The 23050-nt window shown below is 34.3% G+C and overlaps 1 protein-coding gene across 1 annotated transcript in view; it reads left to right on the top strand.

The window, feature by feature from the left end:
- Positions 1-17956, top strand: part of LOC144445620 (nucleolar protein 4-like) — an 82290-nt gene extending 64334 nt beyond the window's left edge. The window contains exons 4-10 of the mRNA XM_078135235.1: positions 5054-5162; positions 5815-6005; positions 9456-9626; positions 10189-10392; positions 14586-14720; positions 16006-16186; positions 17245-17956. Coding sequence (XP_077991361.1) covers positions 5054-5162; positions 5815-6005; positions 9456-9626; positions 10189-10392; positions 14586-14720; positions 16006-16186; positions 17245-17411 — 1158 coding nt within the window. The 3' untranslated portion in view covers positions 17412-17956. The remainder of the gene's footprint in view (positions 1-5053; positions 5163-5814; positions 6006-9455; positions 9627-10188; positions 10393-14585; positions 14721-16005; positions 16187-17244) is intronic.
- Positions 17957-23050: the final 5094 nt, after the last annotated feature.

Here is a 23050-nt window from a genome sequence, read left to right as displayed (position 1 = left end):
AAAAATTCAATATCTTTCCAAGCCATAGTTTTGTTGCCCATGTTGCCGGTTTCGGGATCTACGCTTGACAAAGTTTTGGGCCCGAGAAACCAACGTGCAATTGACGGAGAGTTAATTGAATGCGATATTGAAGCCTGGTGTACGCAGTCTCGTAGGCATAAAATGATGTAGACAGACGTCGGGCTAACTAAAAAAAAAACCTTCATGTCATGGGCCAGCCGTTTCCTGAGATACAATGAGAAAATTACATTACAGACTGAGTTTTTAATCGGACTGGGGACAGCATGGTATTATTTCCATGCAGGGCGGAACATACTCAGTAAATTGTTCAAGTCCGTACGAATACGAACACGCTATGGTTTCCATCAGACTTACAAGCTTACAGCGCCAATCTGTCGGCCCTAGGGCTAGTCTCTGTCGAATATCTCGGGGTTTCCAGGATCGGAATTACAGTGTCGTATTGTCTCCTAGTCTACGATATGTGTGCCAAGACGAAATCAACCGCCGAATCATGACCAGTGCGTGATCGCTTGAAGTATGGAATAAACATCTTTTTTCTTAATATTATGTTTATGACTTATTCCGTGTTTAAAAATTTACCAGGGGTCATGTATATATATATATATATATATACAAATGAAAACTGAATGTCTCAACAAAACAAAACTCAACTCAAAGAGCATCATCAGGTCATATATATACACAAACACACACACACACACACACACACACACACATCTATATATACACACACGTACACATACACACACATACACACACATATACATACATACGTACACAAATACATACATACATACATACATACATACATACATACATACATACACACATCCATCCATCCATCCATCCATCCATCCATCCATCCATACATACATACATACATACATACATACATACATACATACATACATACATACATACATACATACAAATACAAATATGTATATTACATTCTTATCAGTGCATTACGCAACGACCTCGATGCGCTTTACAAATTAAAAGAATATTACAACAACGCATAAGCACATGCCTCTCTTTTCCTATCTCTGTGACCAACTGAACCGCATAGAATTTGTCTGCGTTTATTCACGTCAAGTCAGATTTAGAGAAGAGACCTGGTTATGCAGATGACAAGTGTGTACATCACATGGATGTGTTAGGGGAGAACATGAAACAGTAAAGAAAAGTCATGGCTATAATGCTAGAGAAGGGATGGATTAGGGTGGCCCTCTTTTATTCTGTTTCTCATTACCCGAAAACATTTTTAATATTTTTATTTTCGCCCGCCCTTAATATTTGCGAAACAGCGCCCTCTCTGGCTAGAATAAAACAAGTGTCCAGACTGTCGTTGTCATCTACAGTGTCATGGCGGCAATGACGACACTTGTTGACGAACAGAGATTTTTTTTTCATGACGGAAGTTATTCATGCAGTTGTGTAGAGTTGCTGGGAAAGGGCTTGTTACCAGGAATGAATCCAATGAAAGAAGATGGAGAGGAGAAAAAGGAGAGGCAGAGAACATTTTTTTTTATTTAACTTTCTTTTTCTTTTTTTAAATCGACCGACCGACTCATAGTTGCCATGAAAAAGTAATGAGAAACATTTTTTTTTTAAATAAGGTCACCCTTAGGGGAGAACATGAAACAGGCGTAGTCATGAATGATGGTTATCATGGCAGAATATGGCTGTATTAGGGGAGGGTTATTAATATTTACATGGCTAGAGTAAGGCGTCACAGTTTCGAAGAAAAAAGTCCTGTCTCGGGACGATGGTAAATGAACAACAAGGTAATCGCCACATTGAAATAAAACCTGATACAGCATTCAAACGTGTAAGACTTCGACGATGAAGGTGTGATGGTGACATGGTGAAAAGTTCACATTTTTGATGCAAGGTAGACACAAACTGTGACGGCTACATAATATAATTTATTTATTACTTAACATGTGCACATACACATCGTGGTTAATGGCAATTGTGTGTTATTATATATATAGGCTTTGCGGCGGCATTCTTTGTGTGTGTAAAGATTATTTCTAGAGTGCGGCCGGGCTTTTTTTTAAGGATTTATCTGCCACACACAAACCCACACCATCAGAGCGATTATGACAATATAGTAGCCTGGCCCAGGTCGTTGTCACGCGAGGTTTGATATCTGTAGAGCGTTGTAGAGATACCGTATGGTGCTAGGAATCGTGATAGGACATAATTTGTGATTACACAGAATAGTGATCCATCGTAGAGAAAAAACGTAAAAAAGAAAAAAAAACACCGACTTTCCTAGTTTTTGTCTAGATCTTGCACTACCTCTACGCCTCCCGAAAACTATTTCAATCAAATATTCGCATTCAGCTGGGAAATCGATATCAGGTGTAGATTTATAGCGTTGAACTCGATCGATGTATTCTGTTGTTGTTGTCCCAGTCCAGTGCATAATCCAATACATCCCAAATCCCCTTCACACATGCCATGGAATATGCCACTGTACACATTTCACGTTTTCTTTGTTCAGAGCAATCTGATTATAAGGATAGCCTATGAGTAAAGGTAGACAGAGAAAAAGGCCCCCGATATTCTTTATTTTACCGTATTTCATCTCTACTGTTTCGTTCTTGTCTTTTTTTGTGTGTGTTCCGCAGTTAGCAGAATATTATGTGATCAAAACTTGCACACGTTTGACCAACTCTGACAAAACACCCGACCCGTTTGTATCAGTCATACATGTACTTCCTTTCATTTCATAGACACATCTCTCATTTTATTTTTTAAGAGTACATTATTTTCTTCAAAAAGGAATACAAATGCATGGGATTACACATAATTGTAATTTTAGCAGTTGATCGCCAGTCAGTTACTCGTCTGCTGCTCTCATATCAGTTGGTCATAGCTCTCGAGGTCATGGCACGATTTTCAAAACATTCGGAATGATCGTAAATAATCTAGGCAAAAGCTGCCTTTTTGGGTGAGCGATGTTATCGTGTGGTCAGTTTGTTTGCAGCTAGAATTTCATGTAATCAATAAATGTCACGTTATGAGCGTTAGTATTCAGTAAAGACCTGCCATGATACAATTAATGCGAGGTGTTCTGCAGAGAGTCAAGTTGCTTCCAGACGTGACGTCGGCGCGCACGCGGTGCGTTTTACAGTCAACACCGCGATTTTAATGCGAGGTGTTCTACAGAGAGTCAAGTTGCTTCCAGACGTGACGTCGGCGCGCACGCGGTGCGTTTTACAGTCAACACCGCGATTTTCAGTGTGTGTTTAAAACGCGCATTTTTCATCCCTGGGTAAATTTAGGATATTTCTACAGGCAAACTGTTTCATCCCAAATTAAACCAAAATATATGCATCACTAAATACAACCACCGAAGTCATATAAAATGTAAACGTTATGCATGTACATTAGACTTCGGTTGTATTTAATGTGTTACAATATTTACTCCTATTTTGGTTTCACTTGGCATAGGTACGCGTAGTATTCATGTTTTCCTTGTGTTTAGGCTAAATATAATGACGTTTTGACCTGAACATATATTCGCCCTACCTTTATTATGGAACGAATAGTTGTACATGTCTTTGTGTATTGATACATTTGCAGTAGCAGCATTCGTCATAAAATTTCTTTAGGAAATCGACAACCTAAGTATATACTAAGTGTCCTGGTGTTTTGAAGTATCAAAGATAGCAAACACACACACACACACACACACACTAACAGTTCTTGTGATGTCTGACAAAATATTTCCAGGTTTTCCAGTACGTCAAAATTGACGTTCTGATTTGTAGTCTCACCATTCGACCTTGTCGTAGTTGACGACAAAATGCAATTATTTTCCATGCTTTTTATTATAGATTTTGGCTTGAAATAAATCATAAAGCCAACGCATATTGCATTACATTTCCGCTTCCTGTTAATTTGCATGTCCAAAAGACTGATTGCATTTTCCATACTTTTTTGTCACTCTTCACTTCATTGTACCCGTATATATTTTCATGAATTATTTCCGTGAAATATTCATAACTTTTTCATTATTTCATCAAATATTGATCTGTTCTCATGACAAGATAGAATAGCATCAAACAATGACAAAAAATGACCCCTTTTCAGATAGTACAGCATACTAAATAATAATTGAAGATGTGCATGCATTGTACATTTTTGTCTTTTAACGTCATAACACCTTGTTCCTAGTAGTAGTAACACACCTTAAAATAGGGCACCAGGGTGAAAGGAGCGACATTAATTTTTAACAGACATAGAGGGGTAAAAATTAATCCAAAGAAATAGGTCATTGGATTATGTGCATAATGCTCTCATAGCAACATCCTGTATATATATAAATATATAATATATATATATATATATATATATATATATATATATATATATATATATATATATATATATATATATATATATATATATATATAAGAAAATTGCTTACTCAAGGCAGTGGATAGCTGTTAAATAATTGGTGTAGGTATATATGTTTTAAATGATTTTGGTCTTGTACTATTGGAAGGGGGGGGGGGGTTGAATGATATTGAAAAGTCAAAGAATATGAAAACTAATTTTTAAAGGCCAAACTAATGTTATCATATCGGTGAATCCATAAAGATTATATTTGCTATAGCTCTGTCAAACAACTTTATTTTTCACACATTAATTTTAATTCTGATAACTGAGCCTGTAAAAGTTATTAGTTTTCCTTGTTTTGTGTGTGTGTGTGTGTCTGCCTGCCTGTGTCTGTTTTACTTACTATAACAGATGAAATACTGACCTAATTGCAACATTTATCAATTACTTTGAAAATAACCATTTTTTGAACATGAAGATATTTTTTGCCCTATTTTCAACTTTTTTCGAATTCCAGGTGAGAAATATGGTAGCAATACAATTCTGTTATGGAATAATTACAGAGATGTTTTTTCATAGGAAACCAAAAATGGCGACGATAATCTTCAAAAGGTCGTGACATGCTTTCAAAATCATGGAAGCAAAAATTAAAATGTGATTGATTTGTTATTAACAGGATAACGAGTCATTAACCAGCGGTGACACTGAAGCCAGCGGACCTAGTCTGAATTCCAGCGGTGACCTTGCAGCTGACAGTCCGCAACCAATGGATTTCAAGAATGGAGGTTAGTGCAAATTAACATTCTGAACAGCTTTTATTCAAACGATGGCCTTTTCCTCTGAAAAAAAACCCTGAGTAATAATTGTTTAATTACATGCAATGAAATGAAATGAAGATTAGTATTTATATCGATGATCAGTCAATGGAAGTAGAGATTTTGAGGATATTAATTTGACCATGTAAAGATGATTGCTGTTTGATTGCAATATTTTTGTCAGGCTTATAGATTTTATGGTATGTATGTATGTATGTATGTATGTACGTACGTACGTACGTATGTACGTGCTACGTGTACATACCTATGTATGTGTGTGTGTGTGTATGTATGTATGTAAGTATGTATGTGTGTGTGTGTGTGTGCATGCATACGTGTATGTATGTATGTATGTATGTATGTATGTATGTATGCATGACTTGTATATATGCATGTATGTTTGTATGTATGTATGTATGTATGTATGTATGTATGTATGTATGTACGTACGTATGCATGCATGTCTTGCGTGTGTACCAGTACACATACAATATATATGAATACAGATATATACATGTGTTTGGATGGATGGATGTGTTTATTGTATACACACATTTATATTTCTATGACTGCATGTTGAATGTGTGTGTGAAGAATTCCTATATAAATTGTTTATTTTCAGATGACGTACCAATGAATACAAGTAGATCGTCATCGCCAGCCAAGGGCAAAGAGGGGACATCAGGGATGATACCATTAGACATGACAAACCAAAGTAATGGTGAAACATTTGAAAGACCTCATAGTGGGTCTGGACGAGAATTAAGGAGTTCCTCTGCTGAGGCTAAATCAGAAGAAACAAGAAATTATGAGGTATGACAAGAACTGATTATTTTTTCATGATATATTCACATGAAGCAGATATACAAATAGGTTCATTTACTGTACATGTTTTTGATTTATTTGGGGAGGGGAAGAAATTTATTTTTTCAGTTTTTTGACTTCTATTTACACATATGTGCACTGAAATACAGAATAGTAATGGTAAGATATATACCCGTACATACTTAAAAATCAATATCTATATATTTATATATACACTGTACATATACAATACATACCCTAACACACACACACACACACACACAAACACACACACACATATAACACAGTATCAATCAAGGTACACATGAGCCGATACAGTGTTTCATACTGTTGCGATCATCAGACATCTTGCAATCATCAGATGCTTAGTCGTCTGATGATCACAACAGCGTGAAACGCTGAGTAACAGCTCAAGTGTATCTTGCTTGATATTGAGTTATTTACACCGCTATATATAAATATATATATATATATATATATATATATATATATATATATATATATATATATATATATATATATATATATATGGATGATCTCAATGATCTCAACAAAACTTCTTTCCAACGGTTTTAATAAATCTGACTAGCATTTGCCCTGTTCATGGCGCATCGTCATCAACTTATATTTATATATACTTAATACCAGGAATTAGGTCCTAAGCCATAACTTATAAAAGATATGAGATATATTTATGTATAATATACATATTTATAATTATAATGTATATTTATACATTTATAGTATTATAAAACAGCAATACTATATACAACAAAAATACAGTAATACACTAAGTCTTGTGTTCTCTAAGATTATGAAGACAGTGTATGTTTTTGCATGTACTTTTAGACATTTCATATTTTTAAAAATTGATCGTAATGTAACAAAAGAGTCTGGCATGTCACTTTTGATTAGAGTGTCTACAGAGCATAGTCAAGCCACATCAAAATAGTAAATGTACTATCATTACTGTAAACTAGGGGTCAAATGATAACAGTAATGGCATACACGTATACAAAATACATTTTGAGATTATACAATATTTTTCTTCATTGAGCAAGGGAAATGCAAGTGACCTTAGGGGCCTTGTCACTACAAGGTGAAGACAAGAGGCGAAAGAACCCTTAGGTCATAGGTATTTTATGGCTGAAAACTATGGGAATAATAATATATTTATATATCTGCAAGCACAATTTATGAAAACTCAGTAATATATCTTTATGGCGATTTTGAAATTTTTGACTCATATATTTTAGTACTGCAGAACCAATGACAACATTATCATGACATCAAATGATCAGGGTACAAATTCCATATTTTTTGTTGGAACACATTCAACTTTGTTTGTGTGAAATGTCATTAATATTAATAGATCTTACAAACAATTAAATTGTACAGGAAGTTGAGAAAAGAGATTGCAATTGCTAAGAACCGTAGATAAAGAAAATGTAAACTCGGGTAGAATGTAGACATTTTAATGATGGTGTCAAGCTTGATAAAAAATGCTTTAGAGAACTTAAGTAGATTTTTTGCCCTTGGCCAAATAGCTGATAATTTTTTTTTATAGATATGGATACTAGACTTTTAGAAGTGTTCATATATCATATATATTTATCATCAAAACTGCTTCTTTATATTCAACAGAGCTCTGGTGAATACGCTGTCATATCAAATGTTTTTAATGCTCCCAAATGTAAATTTTGATAAAGTACACGCTTACCTATATTAATATTGTGAATCATTACATATGGACCTGTGATAACTTGCACCAGAGCATGTGCATACTAGATTTACACTGCAATTCAATACTGTAAATATTATTGCGTGGCTGTATGCAAATGATATGGAAATAAGGGTGTGATGTATGATATCGTGTGATTGCATGGTACAAATTTTACAGAAATTTTCTGTTTCGGATAAACATATGAAGTAATAACAGAACCCCATGATGTACATTGTATGATTGCCTGTATGGGCACTGAGGGGTATTGCACTCATGCTTGCGTCTGTTACACTTTCACTTGCTATGTTTGTGAAAGTATAGTCGCAGAGAACACGGCAAGTAGTGACATGCAGATACCTTGAGTATTCAATTTTTGTAATTTTCATAATTTTCACACTGGCACTCACATTGCATGGGCTTCTGTCAAATTATTTGATAAGTTGAAAATCTACCTTGATATATCTGGATTTCACTTAGGTTGTGCACCAAAATTATGATTAGGTAGTGTGTCTGCAATTCTGTATGATTTATCAAATATCCCTTTTTAGCCTAGAAACTTGGCTATCTGACTTTACACCATCACTCTCTCAAGCCAGTATGTTGACTCAGGTTACTGTATAGCCAAGTCTGTGTTAAGTCAAGTCAGTATGCCAAGTCAGATAGCCAAGTCTCTGGGCTACACTGTAGCAAGAACAGTGAAAAATGGATTATTACCTATTTCACGCCCCAGTTGCTTTGCTACAAATAATTTAAATTGTAGTTTTATATGTCTTGGGTAAAAGGGAAAGAGTCAATTGTGACCAAACTGGACAAAAAATACAGTAATATTATCTTCCATGGAGGCTTTGTTAAGTGTTTGTAGGGGTCACATGATGAAATCAGAGACAGAATATAAACTCCATTGTGGGTTCAAAAATTATCCCTGATTCCTACCTCGTGTAAAATGAGTAATTTAATGTGTTTTTGTAGCTACAAACATGTCCCAAAACCTTCCTTAAAACTAACATAGAACTGAGTCACATTGGGGAAGTTGCTTGAAACTATAATGACTAAGACAATTAGGGGAGGTTTCTTGAAACCATCATGATTTAACAGACCTTGGGGAAGAAAACATTATGACTATGGACCCCAAGTGGAAGTCTTCTGAAAATATACTGACTCTTTTGGACATCTCAGGGAGGTCTCCTGAAACCATATTTATATGACAAATATGGAAGATCTCCAGGAGATCTAGAGGTCTTCTGAAACCCGGCCCTCTTGATTTAGAACATTTGCGGATGTCTCCTGAAACAATCCTGAATTCTTTATTTAGAATACCTAGGAGGTCTCCTGAAAACATCCTGACCTTGTTCTGTGTGTCAGCACACATAACTACTTTCAATACAACATCCTATATATTAACATAAAACATAAGCAGTTTATGTCTAATCAACTTATGTAGACCCTCTAAAATGAAAACTTTGAAGCTGGAAAATACAAGGGTATAAATTTCCCCATCTAAGGACTGTACTTGTCTCGGGAAATTACTTGTTCATCAAACATCATAGCAACAAAGATATAAATTGTAATGTTCCATTGTCATACCTACTTGTTTTTTTCTTGGGTGGATGCTAAGGACAGTTATTGTGACAAGAAATTGTGTTCAATTGTGTTAATTATATTTAAAACTTTCTAAAGTCCATTTCAACATCACCTTACCTTTCTTTTTCATACAGGCATCTACGAATGGACATCTCACGTATGTTGGGGGAGCACAACAGTCTGAGGCTGCAGAAGATCTAACGATGGGACGTGATGACGATGACGATGATGGTGATGATGATAGTGACAAACTTGCAGACACACCACCCCAAGGGGTTGACCCAGAAAGACTCAAGGCTTTTAATGTAAGGTTACATATTATTGCACTGATAATGACATCCTATTTTCTTTGACTTTAACTTACCATCAGAAATGCTGTCAGTTAAACATAAAGAAAAATACAGCTTCCTACAGCAAATTTCACCCCTGCCAGCAAACGATGGCAAGGTGTCAAAAGAAAAATATCATCCACTTCAGTCAATATTTCCTCCTCCTATCATTTCAGTCTGTAAAATTGTATTAAAACTGAATGGAATTATAAAATGTAAGAATATTAGAAACTTCACGCTTAAGCTCTATATTGATAAAGTAACCTACACAGATAACTTTGCAGCAATATACTGAAACTACTTGACAAAACGCATTTACAAAATACAGGAATCATTTTACACTTCTAGAGAATACATGTGTTTTTATCTACATATTAGCTTTAAGGCAACAATGTCGATCCATCAAATATTAACAAGAAATACAGGTACGATATAGCTATATTTTAATGGTTCGCATGGTTCCATAATGTGCAAGTAATTTTTTTCTATAATTCTAAGTGAATTCTTATTTTTATTTTTCCCTAATTTTCAATTCCAGATGTTTGTTCGTCTTTTTGTTGATGAAAACCTTGATAGAATGGTGCCGATTTCAAAACAACCAAAAGATAAAATTCAGGCAATTATTGACGCCTGTTACAGACAGTTTCCAGAACTCCACGAGCGGGCACGTAAAAGAATCCGTACCTACCTGAAATCTTGTAGGAGAATGAAGCGAAATAGAGATGCAAATGGTCTCGATATTGTAAGTCATTCTTTCTCTATTAAACTATTTTTAGATACTGGAAACCTAATATAATTTTGCTACAAGAAACTTATGTGATTTTAAGCTGCTCAACTAGTTCCTAAATACTATTTTTTGCATATCATTGAGCCTGGTTGACAGTGGTAATGTACTGAAGGCATTTTAGCCACGGCATATTATCATGCTTCCATTCTCAGCAAAATTAGTCTTTAACATAAATTCTAAGTTTACAGTATCAAAAGTTGGAATTCCATTTTCATTCCATACAAACCCTTGAAGACATTCATCTGATTTTCATGAATAAAACACAAAGCTCTCATGGCCAAAAAATGACATTATCCTGCAACTTTTTGACCAATGAGAAAGATCCTTTTATAACCAGCCACTTTGGGGAAGTTGTAGTTGCGCATAAATTAACAAAGAATGTAGCCATCTTGAAATGGAAGCCAATGTAGAAGATTAGCATATTGAACAAAACGATGTAAACAAACATTGCCTCCAATCAGGTTAGGCGATACATTGTTAATTCCTCCAATCAGGTCATCCAAAACATTGTTGCTTGCCACCAATCAGATTAGGCAATACATTGTTGTCTGCACCAATCAGGTCCGGCAATACATTGTTGATTGCCACCAATCATATTCTGATAAGGCAATATATTGTTGATTCCACCAATCAGATTAGACAATACATTGTTGATTTCACCAATCGGGTTAGGCAATACATTGCTGATTTCCATCAATCAGATTAGGCAATACATTGTTGATTTCCACCAATCAGATTAGGCAATACATTGTTGATTTCCACCAATCAGATTAAGCAATACATTGTTAATTGCACCAATCAGGTCAGGCAATACATTGTTGATCGCCACTCAGTATATTGTTCATTCCACCAAGCAGCTTACTCATATAGGAATGTGCTACATACACAAAATAATGGTGATGCCTTCAAGGGTTTGTATGGAATTAAACTGAACTATTAAGAAAACATGATACCTGGTGGTAATTCAGAATGATGCTGAGGTTGTATGGGCTAGGGTGGCATTTGTATTAATGAATAATAATACGTAAATCCATTTTTACAAATGTATTCAGACACATCTAAATAAGATTTAGCAAGGGGTGAACAGGAAATGTACAGGTAAATCAACCTCAAACTTGATTGGATATAACAAATTGGCATTTTATAGCACTACAACGACATTCTCAGGATCTCAAATCCTGCAATGGTGGCATTACTACGACACTCGGATACTGAATGAGTTTACAAATTTGATTTCGAAATTTTTATAAATTATAACATTGCACATATCAAAATGGAACAGAGGTTTACATGTGGTCTTGAGGCCTAAAAGGATAGATGCTGGGGTACAAGGTGTTTATGGCTTTCTTGGATATTTCAGCAGTGTATGTATGTAATGAAATAATATCTTCACTTATTCTAAGCTTGTGGCAGAACTCACAGCAGTCTATTTTGCAGTGTATTATAAATAAACAACTAATATTTCCTACACTTATTCCGTAGATTGAATTATACATTGGGATATTAGTAATGGTAGTTGTCATGGTAATCATATGAAGTACTATCATATTTTTTTCTGTTTGTTAATGCATAGACAATATCTCTCTATTGTCTATGGTTAATGTAAATTTATTAAACAAATCCACAATTACGAGGTGGTGTTCTTTTACCGAGTTTCTAATTTTTGTTATCTGAAATAGAATTTTTACTACTTAGATGCATAAAAATAACAATCATTGATTTCTTGGTTGATGCCATGGTTTCTGCTCCACGTGCTACACTTGCATTAATATAGTAGGTGTGCATGAGAATACGTAAACCAATTTGTTGTACCAGTATTTGACTCGCTAGCATGAAGTAAAATGGTATAGAGGTACACAGAATCAGTCAACCTTCTTGTTCTATTGAGACCCTCTAGCAAGATGTGAAATGGTATAGAGGTAGAGAGAATAAGACAACCTTCTTGTTCTATTGAGACCCTCTAGCAAGATGTGAAATGGTATAGAGGTATAGAGAATAAGTCAACCTTCTTGTTCTATTTAGACCCTCTAGCAAGATGTGAAATGGTATAGAGGTATAGAGAATAAGTCAACCTTCTTGTTCTATTTAGACCCTCTAGCAAGATGTGAAATGGTATAGAGGTATAGAGAATAAGTCAACCTTCTTGTTCTATTTAGACCCTCTAGCAAGATGTGAAATGGTATAGAGGTACCAAGAATTGGGTTACATAGCTAATATATCCACATACATATTTACTTTCATTGTAATATGCAAATGAAACCAAAACACACAAAGTACCATGACCCCATGTACTATCAAATTGCACCTCCTTGTTCTATATTTACAAGAAATTTTATCAAAGAAAATAGAACACTGCATGTTTCAAAAGGATGAATATAAATACTAGTCCTGTGGATTATAAGATTAATGTGTAACCTAATCTCTACAAATTCATAAATAGAAAAATTAAATGAAACTGCATATAAATATGTAATACGTAATATTTCTAAAAGTTGACCTTTGTAACTTTGTAAATCATTTTAAAAGTTGAATATGTATACACTGGTGTTACTAATAATGAAACAGATTGCAGATTAATTTGAACATTCTATGTAAGTACCTACACAGATGAATGAACAGAAAATATACACCAGTTATGAAATAAATATTATAAATGACCGATATTTGATAAATTAATTAGTTTTATGTAAATTGTACTTTGCCAATGTTTAGTTGAGTTTAACAATTTTGAAATATAAGTTTATGATAAATCACAATATTTATGAAATAAAATGATTTTGTTTCATTGTGTGATGTGAAAGTTGGAGAGTATCAAACGGTGTATTAGTCAACAGCTGGGAAAATCGAACATTTCACACGACACTTTACAATGGATTTGTGTAAGGATAAAAGGAAAGCTGTTATTGAAGTCAAAATACCTCAAACAATAATTGTAGCGATAAACGTGTGTAGAGTCAGAGTTTAGTTCTTTTTTTCTTAAATTTATGTGATTTTTTTTACAAAGAAAAGATATCAAATTAACCGTGAAATATGGTGTTCCTACGATATGTCATGTGATCATACATATATCGGTGGCATCATATTGATGTTTACCAAAATCCTGACTTGAAAATTTTGCAACTGTGCAGTGTGCCCCTTCAGAGATAAATTACTTGGGACAAATTGCTAATTACCGATAATTATCCTAATTGAAGTGTTCATTCATTTAGTAATTGCTAATGAATAATCAATATTAGTCAGACTGTTGCAATACTTTCCTGTTTAGATTTGTCAAATGCTTTGTTCCATAAGGCCTAATAAAAAAAGTTGTTTGGTTCTGGTTACCCGACCCCACCTAATTTTTCACGCCGACCCTAAACGTTTTTTTTTCAGTTTTTGAGAGAAAAAAATAATAAAATTGCGAAAATCGGGAAGTCTCGCAAGAAGTAGTGCATGCAGAAAATGACATCAACTTAAAAAGACAATATAAAACTGTTCTTCCAATCTGTAATGGCTGTACATCTGATGAGAAGAAACCAATAACACAGAGAACATATGGAAAAACAACGGAAAACATAACTATCTGAACTAGACACTCGCATATGCAAAAAAAAATTTGAAAAATAAAATAAAAAATCCACCTATTCTAAAATTGAATGCAATCAGAACCACACAATTATTTTTATGCCTAATCATATGAGATACATGTAAGTACCAGAGATTATATTTAAACTGGTACACATACATACTAGTGTTACTTTCACTGCAGTGCAATACCGACAACATTATTGCATACCTGTATGCAAATGATATGCCAACAGGGATGCAATCATTTGTTCTACACAAAAGCGCTTGATCACTTTGTGTCATTTTAATGGAAATTTATTGTTTCAGATAAATATATGTAATAATTATACTAGAACTCCATGCTGATGGCAGAACCTCAGGACACACAAGTGCCAGTGTGGGCATACTCAGGGGTGTTTTCTGTTGCACTTTCACTTGCTACGCTTGTGAAAGTACTGCCGCAGAGAACACTTTATTTATTTATTTATCGGATAATCATATCATCTGGCAATCAAAGTACTATTTACATGTTTCACTTACCTAATGTATGTTTTTCCAAAAGATATTTAAAAAAAAGGATTTATTTTTTTAATTCTTTTCAGAGACCAACACCACCTCATCTTACGTCTGCTGCAGCAGAGGGAATTCTAGCGGCAGCATGTCAGAGTGAAAGTGAGAATGCTAAAAGAATGAGACTTGAACTTGAACAGCAACAACAACAGCAACAGCAGCAGCAGGTACCATTTATTAAAATCTCAACAACAAAATTACATAATTAGATATTATTCCACAATATTTTTCTTCGTTCAGCCAAGGAAAATACGAGTGACCTAAGGGGCACTTGTTACTACAAGTCGCTAGACCAGTAGAGACAACACTCTTAGGTCACAAGTATTTTCCAGCTGAATGAAGAAAAATATTGGGGAATGATATAGTTATACCATCGGCAGTAATATTTGTTTTTTAAATCAGGAAAAGTAATGGCAATTTTTAATGTTTGAGTCATATTTCGAACACAGAAGGTCCAGTGACATAGGCACGTACGTGTGTTGTCGTGACATAGACGTGTGTTGTTGTGGTGTAGAACAACCAGGGTATACATTCCATATTTTTTATTGAACCTGACTCGTGTATGGTATAACTAGAAATAAAGAATAACAACTAAACCTCAAAAAAACATATCTCTATAGACATTTACACCATTCCCTTTGTTTCCAGGGTTGGTACTTAAAATGATAAATGTATGAAATAGCCCCTATACATAAAAATATATATTTAAAATACACACACATTGACAATTGTCACTATCTCTATATAGGCAACCATATGATAGTATTAAATGTATAGTGTGATACTGCATTGTTTGCACGTTAACATGTAGGCTACCAGCTTTTAATGTTAAAAAGGTAAATATATCCAAAATATAATTTTGAATATTAATAGCAGTTGATAATGAATAGTTTTTTTTGAGAGCTGTCTAGAGGTTACCTTTATTGTTCATGTCATGTATGTTATATTTTTAATTGATATCGTTTGTGTTAAACCCATGAAAAGAGACTATCTAATTTTTGTGTGGCCAAGAACCTTCAATGATAGTGTATATCTACAGTTTTTGGAACACCAATAATATATAGAAAGTGGGAAATTAGTTAAAATGTACGTAGTTTTTCATGCAGTGTGCTATAATTTGTTTGGGACAGAAAGGTGAAAACCAGATAAAACTATCATAGTTTGTTATACATAATATTGTTTGAGGGAAAACTGGTAAAAGGACGTGGGAACCCAGTTAGATGTTACATGTTTTCTACCCCTTAAATAAGTACTGGTAGGGAACATCAGTAAAACGACTGTGGAACTTGGGTAGATTTTACCCTTCTTACGACCCTTAATAAAAATACAGGTAGGGAACCTTGGGATCTCAAGTAGAGATTTTATGTACTTTCCACGTGCCAAAACACTTTAGTCAATTGCGGGATACATCATTCATTTTATGACCCATTATTTTTACATTTTTGATAACAGGCAGAGATTCTTGTCACACAAAACCACTACACTCATGATCTACTGCGACAGGAAAGGAGACCAACGGAGTACAAATTCACCAATGGCAGTAGTTTTGATGCATTTCATACGGGCATGCCACCACCAGCAACTACCCCACACCATGCAGGAATTATACAACATGCACAACCTCTCACAAATGGTATATATATATTTTTACTATATTTTTACTGTTAACATGTTATTCTCCAATATTTTTCTTTGTTCAGCCAAGGAAAAGATGAGTGACCTAAGGGGCCTTGTCACTACAAGTGGCTAGATGATTAGTGGCAAACCCTCAGGTCACTCCTATTTTCCGGCTGAATGAAGAAAAATATTGAGGAATATTATTATACCTCAAGGATAATTCTGAAAAATTGGGGAAAATAATGGCAATTTGGAATGTTTTGACTCATATTTCAAGCACCGCACAACCAGTGTTGTAAACAACAGTTATCGTGATGTAGAACAAACAAAGTATATAATCCATATTTTCTGTTCAAAGCAAATATCTTGGCTTGTGCCTGGTAACATATGTAAAGTACTTTCAAATGGCGACATGACCACTATAAGCAGTGCCATCTATAATAGAGTGAACAAGACTGACAGTCTGCAGTATAAAAACTCTCAATATAAGTATTTCTAATTCTCAAAACATCTTTGACTATATTTAACTATATATTTTGTCCTATGTGAAATGGCAATTATTCGCATAGTTGAATTTCACAGAATTCTACAAGCAACAATCAGGTTTTAAATAGTGAAGGGTAAACAGATGATACTTTCTGTGGCGCATTCTCCCCATGATTGCATCACTTTGTGACATGATCACAAACAGTGCCCTCTATCATGAGTGAACAAGATGGACTGTTTGCAGTCAGCTTATCAAAAAATATGTTGTGTGTTTTTGGTTAAAAATTTCAAACTTCTTCACAGAACTTTCAGTACCAAATACCGAAGTCATGTGACTTGGCAACCACTCATAGTCAACACAAAAGTAGAGTGGCATGACTGAATCAACCAATCAGTGCATGCAAATTGCCAAAAATGTGATAACTCTTGTCACAAGGTTATCATGTGACATGACTGAATCAACCAATCAGTGCAAGTTGGTTGTTAACAATGTTATGTTACTCTCTGATATGTAAGGTGATATAGTCAAATTTCATTAAACCTTTCTAATATGATTTCCTGTTTCTGAATTCTTCCCCTCTCCACCAGGTCCTACAGATCTGAGTATGAAGAAAAGTAGTAACACTTCCAAACCACAACTAAATGCATCTGAAGTCCAGACTATTAAACAACTCATTGCCGGCTATAGGGAATCTGCAGCGTTTCTTCTCAGGTCAGCGGATGAACTAGAACAGCTGCTCCTCCAGAGCAACTAAACCTCTCCCCCTATTCTGCATAAAAATGAAATAACTTTCACACACATTTCCCATAGACTGAACCAAACCATTGGCAGTATGGGGTTGACAGACCTCTCCTTGAGGGGACAATGCATGCTGAATGAATGCAACTCTGACTTGAATTTTTCACAAATCTTCAATGTCAGTATACCACTGCAATTTTAATTACTCATTTTTAGAAAAATCCTACACATTTACCAAAGGGGAAAAAAATTATGTTTTGTGTTAAACGTTGTCTGGTGTACTAAAAAATTGAGAGTTTATTTATCCCTGAAAGACTGTAAAAACAATTACTACATAGAAGAATACTGCCGACTGTTTCTGACCTCTGATCATCCCATGTAATTTACATAATAATGAATACTAAATTAGTCTTATTGTACACTTGATGTACATAAAGGGTGCATTTCAATTATATGCGAATTTCACAAAAGTCTGGACTTGCCAGTTAAAAATCTTTTTTTTGACATAGATACATTTCTGTTCAGTTCACATCATGCTAATATGACCCTTGTAGGGGAAAGTCACTACTGCCAGGGGAAACCCCTTTTAAACCACTATGGTGCTAATAAGTTCATAAGCTATAAGTTAACATTTCTCAGTTTTTATTTGGGAACATAAATCTAATTATTTTTTTTATTTCATCCACTACAACTACATTTTGTGGCTTACTGCAATACTTCGATAATGTTTGTTAGTTCATTTTCAAAGATATAACTTAAGTTGTCTGTAAATTTTATCATATAAAATAGATGTGATCCAATTAAAAAATGCAAAAAAAGGATATTTTTCAGAAAACCTACAAGGGTCATTTTAGCATGATGACTGAAGTGTGGATTTCAAAACCTTGATAATACAAGTTTGTCGTAATCATTTTCTTGTTAAGTCTTGTTCCATGTAATCAAATGAACTCACTGCCATCCCTCCCAAACCTGTAATATTGTGGTGATTCGTATTACTATCGAAACAACAAGCAGTGCATTAATGTAAATTTTAAGAGATATCGTGTCATCACAGATGATACAGCAGTCTGGCCATACAAAAAGGATTTCTTGTTTAACAAATTTCTTGCAAAAATATGATGGCAGAAGTAAAAACGGGCTGCTTTCTGCGTACCCAATGTCTTATACTTCATAAACTCAATCAAAGAAGGAAAACATTTTCGAAAAGAAAATTGAGAACTGATTTTGTTCAACAAGAATTATTTTTGTGTTGGCCTCAGTCTGTCACCCCAGAGTGAAATTTTAAAGTACACTGCCCTCTCACACATATATAAAAATCTCTATCATTGGTTGCAAAGTACATCGAAGTTGAGTATTCACAATGGTTTTAACACCTTATGGTTATCATAGCAATAGGGAAATTGAATAACTTGAATATTATTTACCCCCATCTGGGTCATGTTAGTGATGCAGTCCAGAGGCAAACAGTATCAACACAACATGTGTATTATTGATGTTTTTATAGCTATTTGATACTCTGTAATGTCACACACCCTCTACATGAAATTGTACTGATATACATTGTATGATGTGATGAAAACCAGGGATGGGTAATACGATTCCAAACAGTATCATAACCAGACACTAACCTACATACTTTATGAAGCATTTTAAATCAATCCTCAGAACTTGTCATATTTTTGCTTCCCTGAAGTTTATTTGAATAGTCTATGGTTTGGGTAAAAGTTCTGGCATAGTTTACGCTTCACCATCGTCGTAAACCACAGCCTTTTTTACATCACCATCTAAAACACACCATCAAGATATTTTGCAGTGTTGCAGAAGAAAGATCAGCTCTGGTTTGCGACAATGCGCTCTATATATATACATACTAGCTGTTGATTATGTAAGCGATAGTCTAGTTCCTGACAGGGACCGTATTCCGTACTACAATGTACTTCATAACTATCCCAGTCTAGTCAAGGCCCTGATGATCCACACAGATTTCTGTGCTCCCTCCTACAGTGTTCATATAAACATGATTATGTTGTTGCATCCTCACGTGATTTTAGTTTAAATGGACTGGAGGTGGAGTCCAAATGAATATTAATGAGCGGTGACAACAGCCTGTCAATTTGTGGTGGATTACTACTGACATGTGCCGTTAGCGCTTCGCTCACCATGTGGGTGAACCATAATTAACGCCTTTCGCCAGGGCCTTGACTAGGCTGGGATAGTGATGAAGTACATTGTCGTACGGAATACAGGTCCCTGTCAGGAACTAGACAATGTAAGCGACAGCAATGCTTGGAGCACAAACAATGGTGAACCTTCCAGTATACTATGAAAATTGTATGGATCATTTTCTTTAGATTGCAAAGTTTCTAATGTGTGCTTCAATTTAAATTTGATTGACATGACAGAGAACTTTACAACTCAAAAAGGGTATATTGTCTTTATCTCCCCTTGAAACAGAAAAGTTGGATATTCACAAGTTAATATTCAGGTTTACAACACTTCAATTGTTTGACATCTTAGTATGGATTTTATTTGCAGATGTAAACTTTGGAAATTTCAATGATTTTTGTAGTGAGCAGCTCAGAACTATACAGTAATGTTCTACAGTTTTAATACTTCGTAGCATAGTAACATAATATGGGATAAATTCAAGTAGCTACCTCTGACTCTATTGGCTGTTTCAGGGTCAATACAAATTATATTGACTCCTGGTGCATGTCTATTCTATTGGCTGTTTCAGGGTGAATACAAATTGTATTGACTCCTGGTGCATGTCTATTCTATTGGCTGTTTCAGGGTCAATACAAATTATATTGACTCCTGGTGCATGTCTATTCTATTGGCTGTTTCAGGGTCAATACAAATTATATTGACTCCTGGTGCATGTCTATTCTATTGGGTGTTTCAGGGTCAATACAAATTATATTGACTCCTGGTGCATGTCTATTCTATTGGCTGTTTCAGGGTGAATAAAAAATTGACATTTTACAGGGTCAGGTTCATATTAATTTTCTTAGGCCTTTACAGGGTCAAATTGCCTTGACTGGTTAGTTTTTTCTAACGTCAATGATTTTTTTTAATTGACGTGTACTCCGCATTACTGTTCAACCTATGACCAAAATACTGCCCTGTTATTTCCTGGAGTGCATTTGAAAGGCGATATACATAATATTACTGAAATAGTACTGTATACACAAAGTAACTTACCAAAAATAATTTTTGGGGGGGAACTTTGGCTGAGCCGACACAAAGTTGTAATTTGACAAAAAAAAACTTTATGTACCATTTCCCTGCCACATCTTTGTATGTTTTACTGTTTGTGCAATATACTTATTTATATACTTATTTATTTATTTATTTATTTATTTATTCTTTCTGTTGATGTTTATAGTCTTACGTGCAATAGTTTTTGACTGCCATATTGTAAAATGCCTAAACACACGTGTATTGTTGGTTTTTCAAATTTCATGTATACTATGGCACAACGTACTTTTAGATGACAGAACACAAAATGTACATTTTCATTCACAATTTTTCTGACTTAGATAAATTTAGGTAGATTTTTTTAGATAAGAAAGATTGAAAGATTATTGTAAATTTTAATCTTCTGATTACTGCAACCTAATATCAAAAAAAGGTGATTTTTTTTAATTAATTAATTATTTATTTATTTATTTATATTTGATTTTTCTAAAAATTGGTTTAACTTATGCAGCCAGATTGTAGTTTGCATATTTTTATAGAAATGCATGTACAGTGAGCTATTCTTTAGACTTGGACCAGATTTTGCTTAAGAAAATGCAAGCTACCATATGGCAAGTTGCCATGGTAATGCTACTGGACACACACAGAGATGAATAAGTAAAGTTATTAGCAACACAGTCATGCTGTTGAAGCATGACCTAGTTCAGTTAGGCAACATACTGACCTAGCTGAGTTAGGTATGTGACAGTTGTTCATGCTACCTAGCAGAGTTAGGCAAGTCAAGTGATTGAAATAATTCGTATTCGGATGCAAAACAAGCATCCCATGATACTGTTAGCTTTCATGAAAAATTCACAAAGTACAGTTGTACCCCTGTGGGTCTCTTTTCATCATCATTCAACCCTAAATATTCATCAAAGCAGCACGTCTGTCAAATGTCACATGCTTTTCAACATCGAAAGAAAAAAACCCCAAAATTTATAATTTTGTAGTTCTGGTCTGGAAAAATTTGGTGAACACTATGGAAAAGACGGGCATTGCTCTGCATAGTGCTGGTTTTAAAATGTAATCTTGTTTTGTTCAGTGTTCTCCATACTAAAATTAATAATTATGGATTCATATTCTGATAAGAGACAAACAGATTACTCTTTACTAGTAATGATGACCAATAAATCTTAAAATTCTTAGTGATAAGAGAAATATTTTGATTATGAGGGAATCATCAAAAAACCTTATAGCATTCCCTTCACTTTACAAGTACTTTTGGCAACATATGTCTCTGATATGTTTCTCAAATCATAAAATAATTTGCTGGTGGAATTAGAACGTCAACAGCTGTACTATTAAGGGTATTTAATAAATAAAACAAATTGTGTGTCGATGCAATGAAAAACCATTTCATCTGAATTAGAGTGTGTCTGGGTCAACAAAGATCTTACTAACAAATTGCTTCATTTTCTCAAATCATTGACGGTGTAACAAACTGCTAAAAAAAATGGTATCACATGCAAAGAAAATGAAGCCATGTTTAGTCAGATTTTTACTAAGCAAGACAATCTTTGTAATATTTTTGTTGCACCAGATGACACAATTCTGATGCCATAGTTTTAATTGTACTCTCAATCTTAAACAATGAATATTTCTACTCGCCAATCAAAAGCGAATTCAAAATTTGGAAGCGAATTCAAAATTTTCACTGGCCAAAACATATTTTCATGCTGTGAGTATGAACCCAGAGCCCATGAATATTAATTCTCACAGGAATTAACTTTAATTATCAATGAAAATATATTTTGATTATTTTTCATGTTGTAGAACAAAGTACATGTACCAAGATACCTTTTAAAGCAAAAACACAACAGAATATTAATTTGTCAACATCATCACTTTTAATATTATTTTGTTTTCAATAAATGTTACCAAATTGATGGAAACCTTTGTAAATAAAACAAAGTGATGTGTTACCATAGCAACATGATTTGTAGACTTAAATCTTGTTATAGAGAGGGGATTAAAAAATTTTTAAAACCAGCATGGAGGAATAATTTCTATTATTGACAGATGCAAATTTGTTTATGTAAGTGTTCTTTGAATAGAGTTGAATATTAATATATCGTTACTGAATGTATTTCAAATAATGTCATATTTCTGTAAAATTTGTGTATTCATTTGTATCTCATGCAAAGACGACTCAGAAATGAATAAAAATTGATAAATGTTGAATTCTCTTGAAAATAATTAACAAGTGTCGTGTCTGTGTTTTTGACTGGGTTTAAATCTTATTATTGCATTTCTGTAAATCGTAAAGGGCCATGTTTCAATACCAGGTTATTGCAGTATCTTTATCTTGATAAGGAGTACATGGGATCATCCTTTTGTTCTGGTCCACCTTTTTCTAATCTCTCAGATAACGACTTTCCTTATCTACATTAAGCCTAATCTGATGTGGGCCTT

Source organism: Glandiceps talaboti, chromosome 14 (assembly GCF_964340395.1).
Source record: "Glandiceps talaboti chromosome 14, keGlaTala1.1, whole genome shotgun sequence".
In the NCBI taxonomy this organism is placed as follows: Eukaryota; Metazoa; Hemichordata; class Enteropneusta; family Spengelidae; genus Glandiceps; species Glandiceps talaboti.
This window is presented reverse-complemented; position numbering and strand designations above follow the sequence as displayed.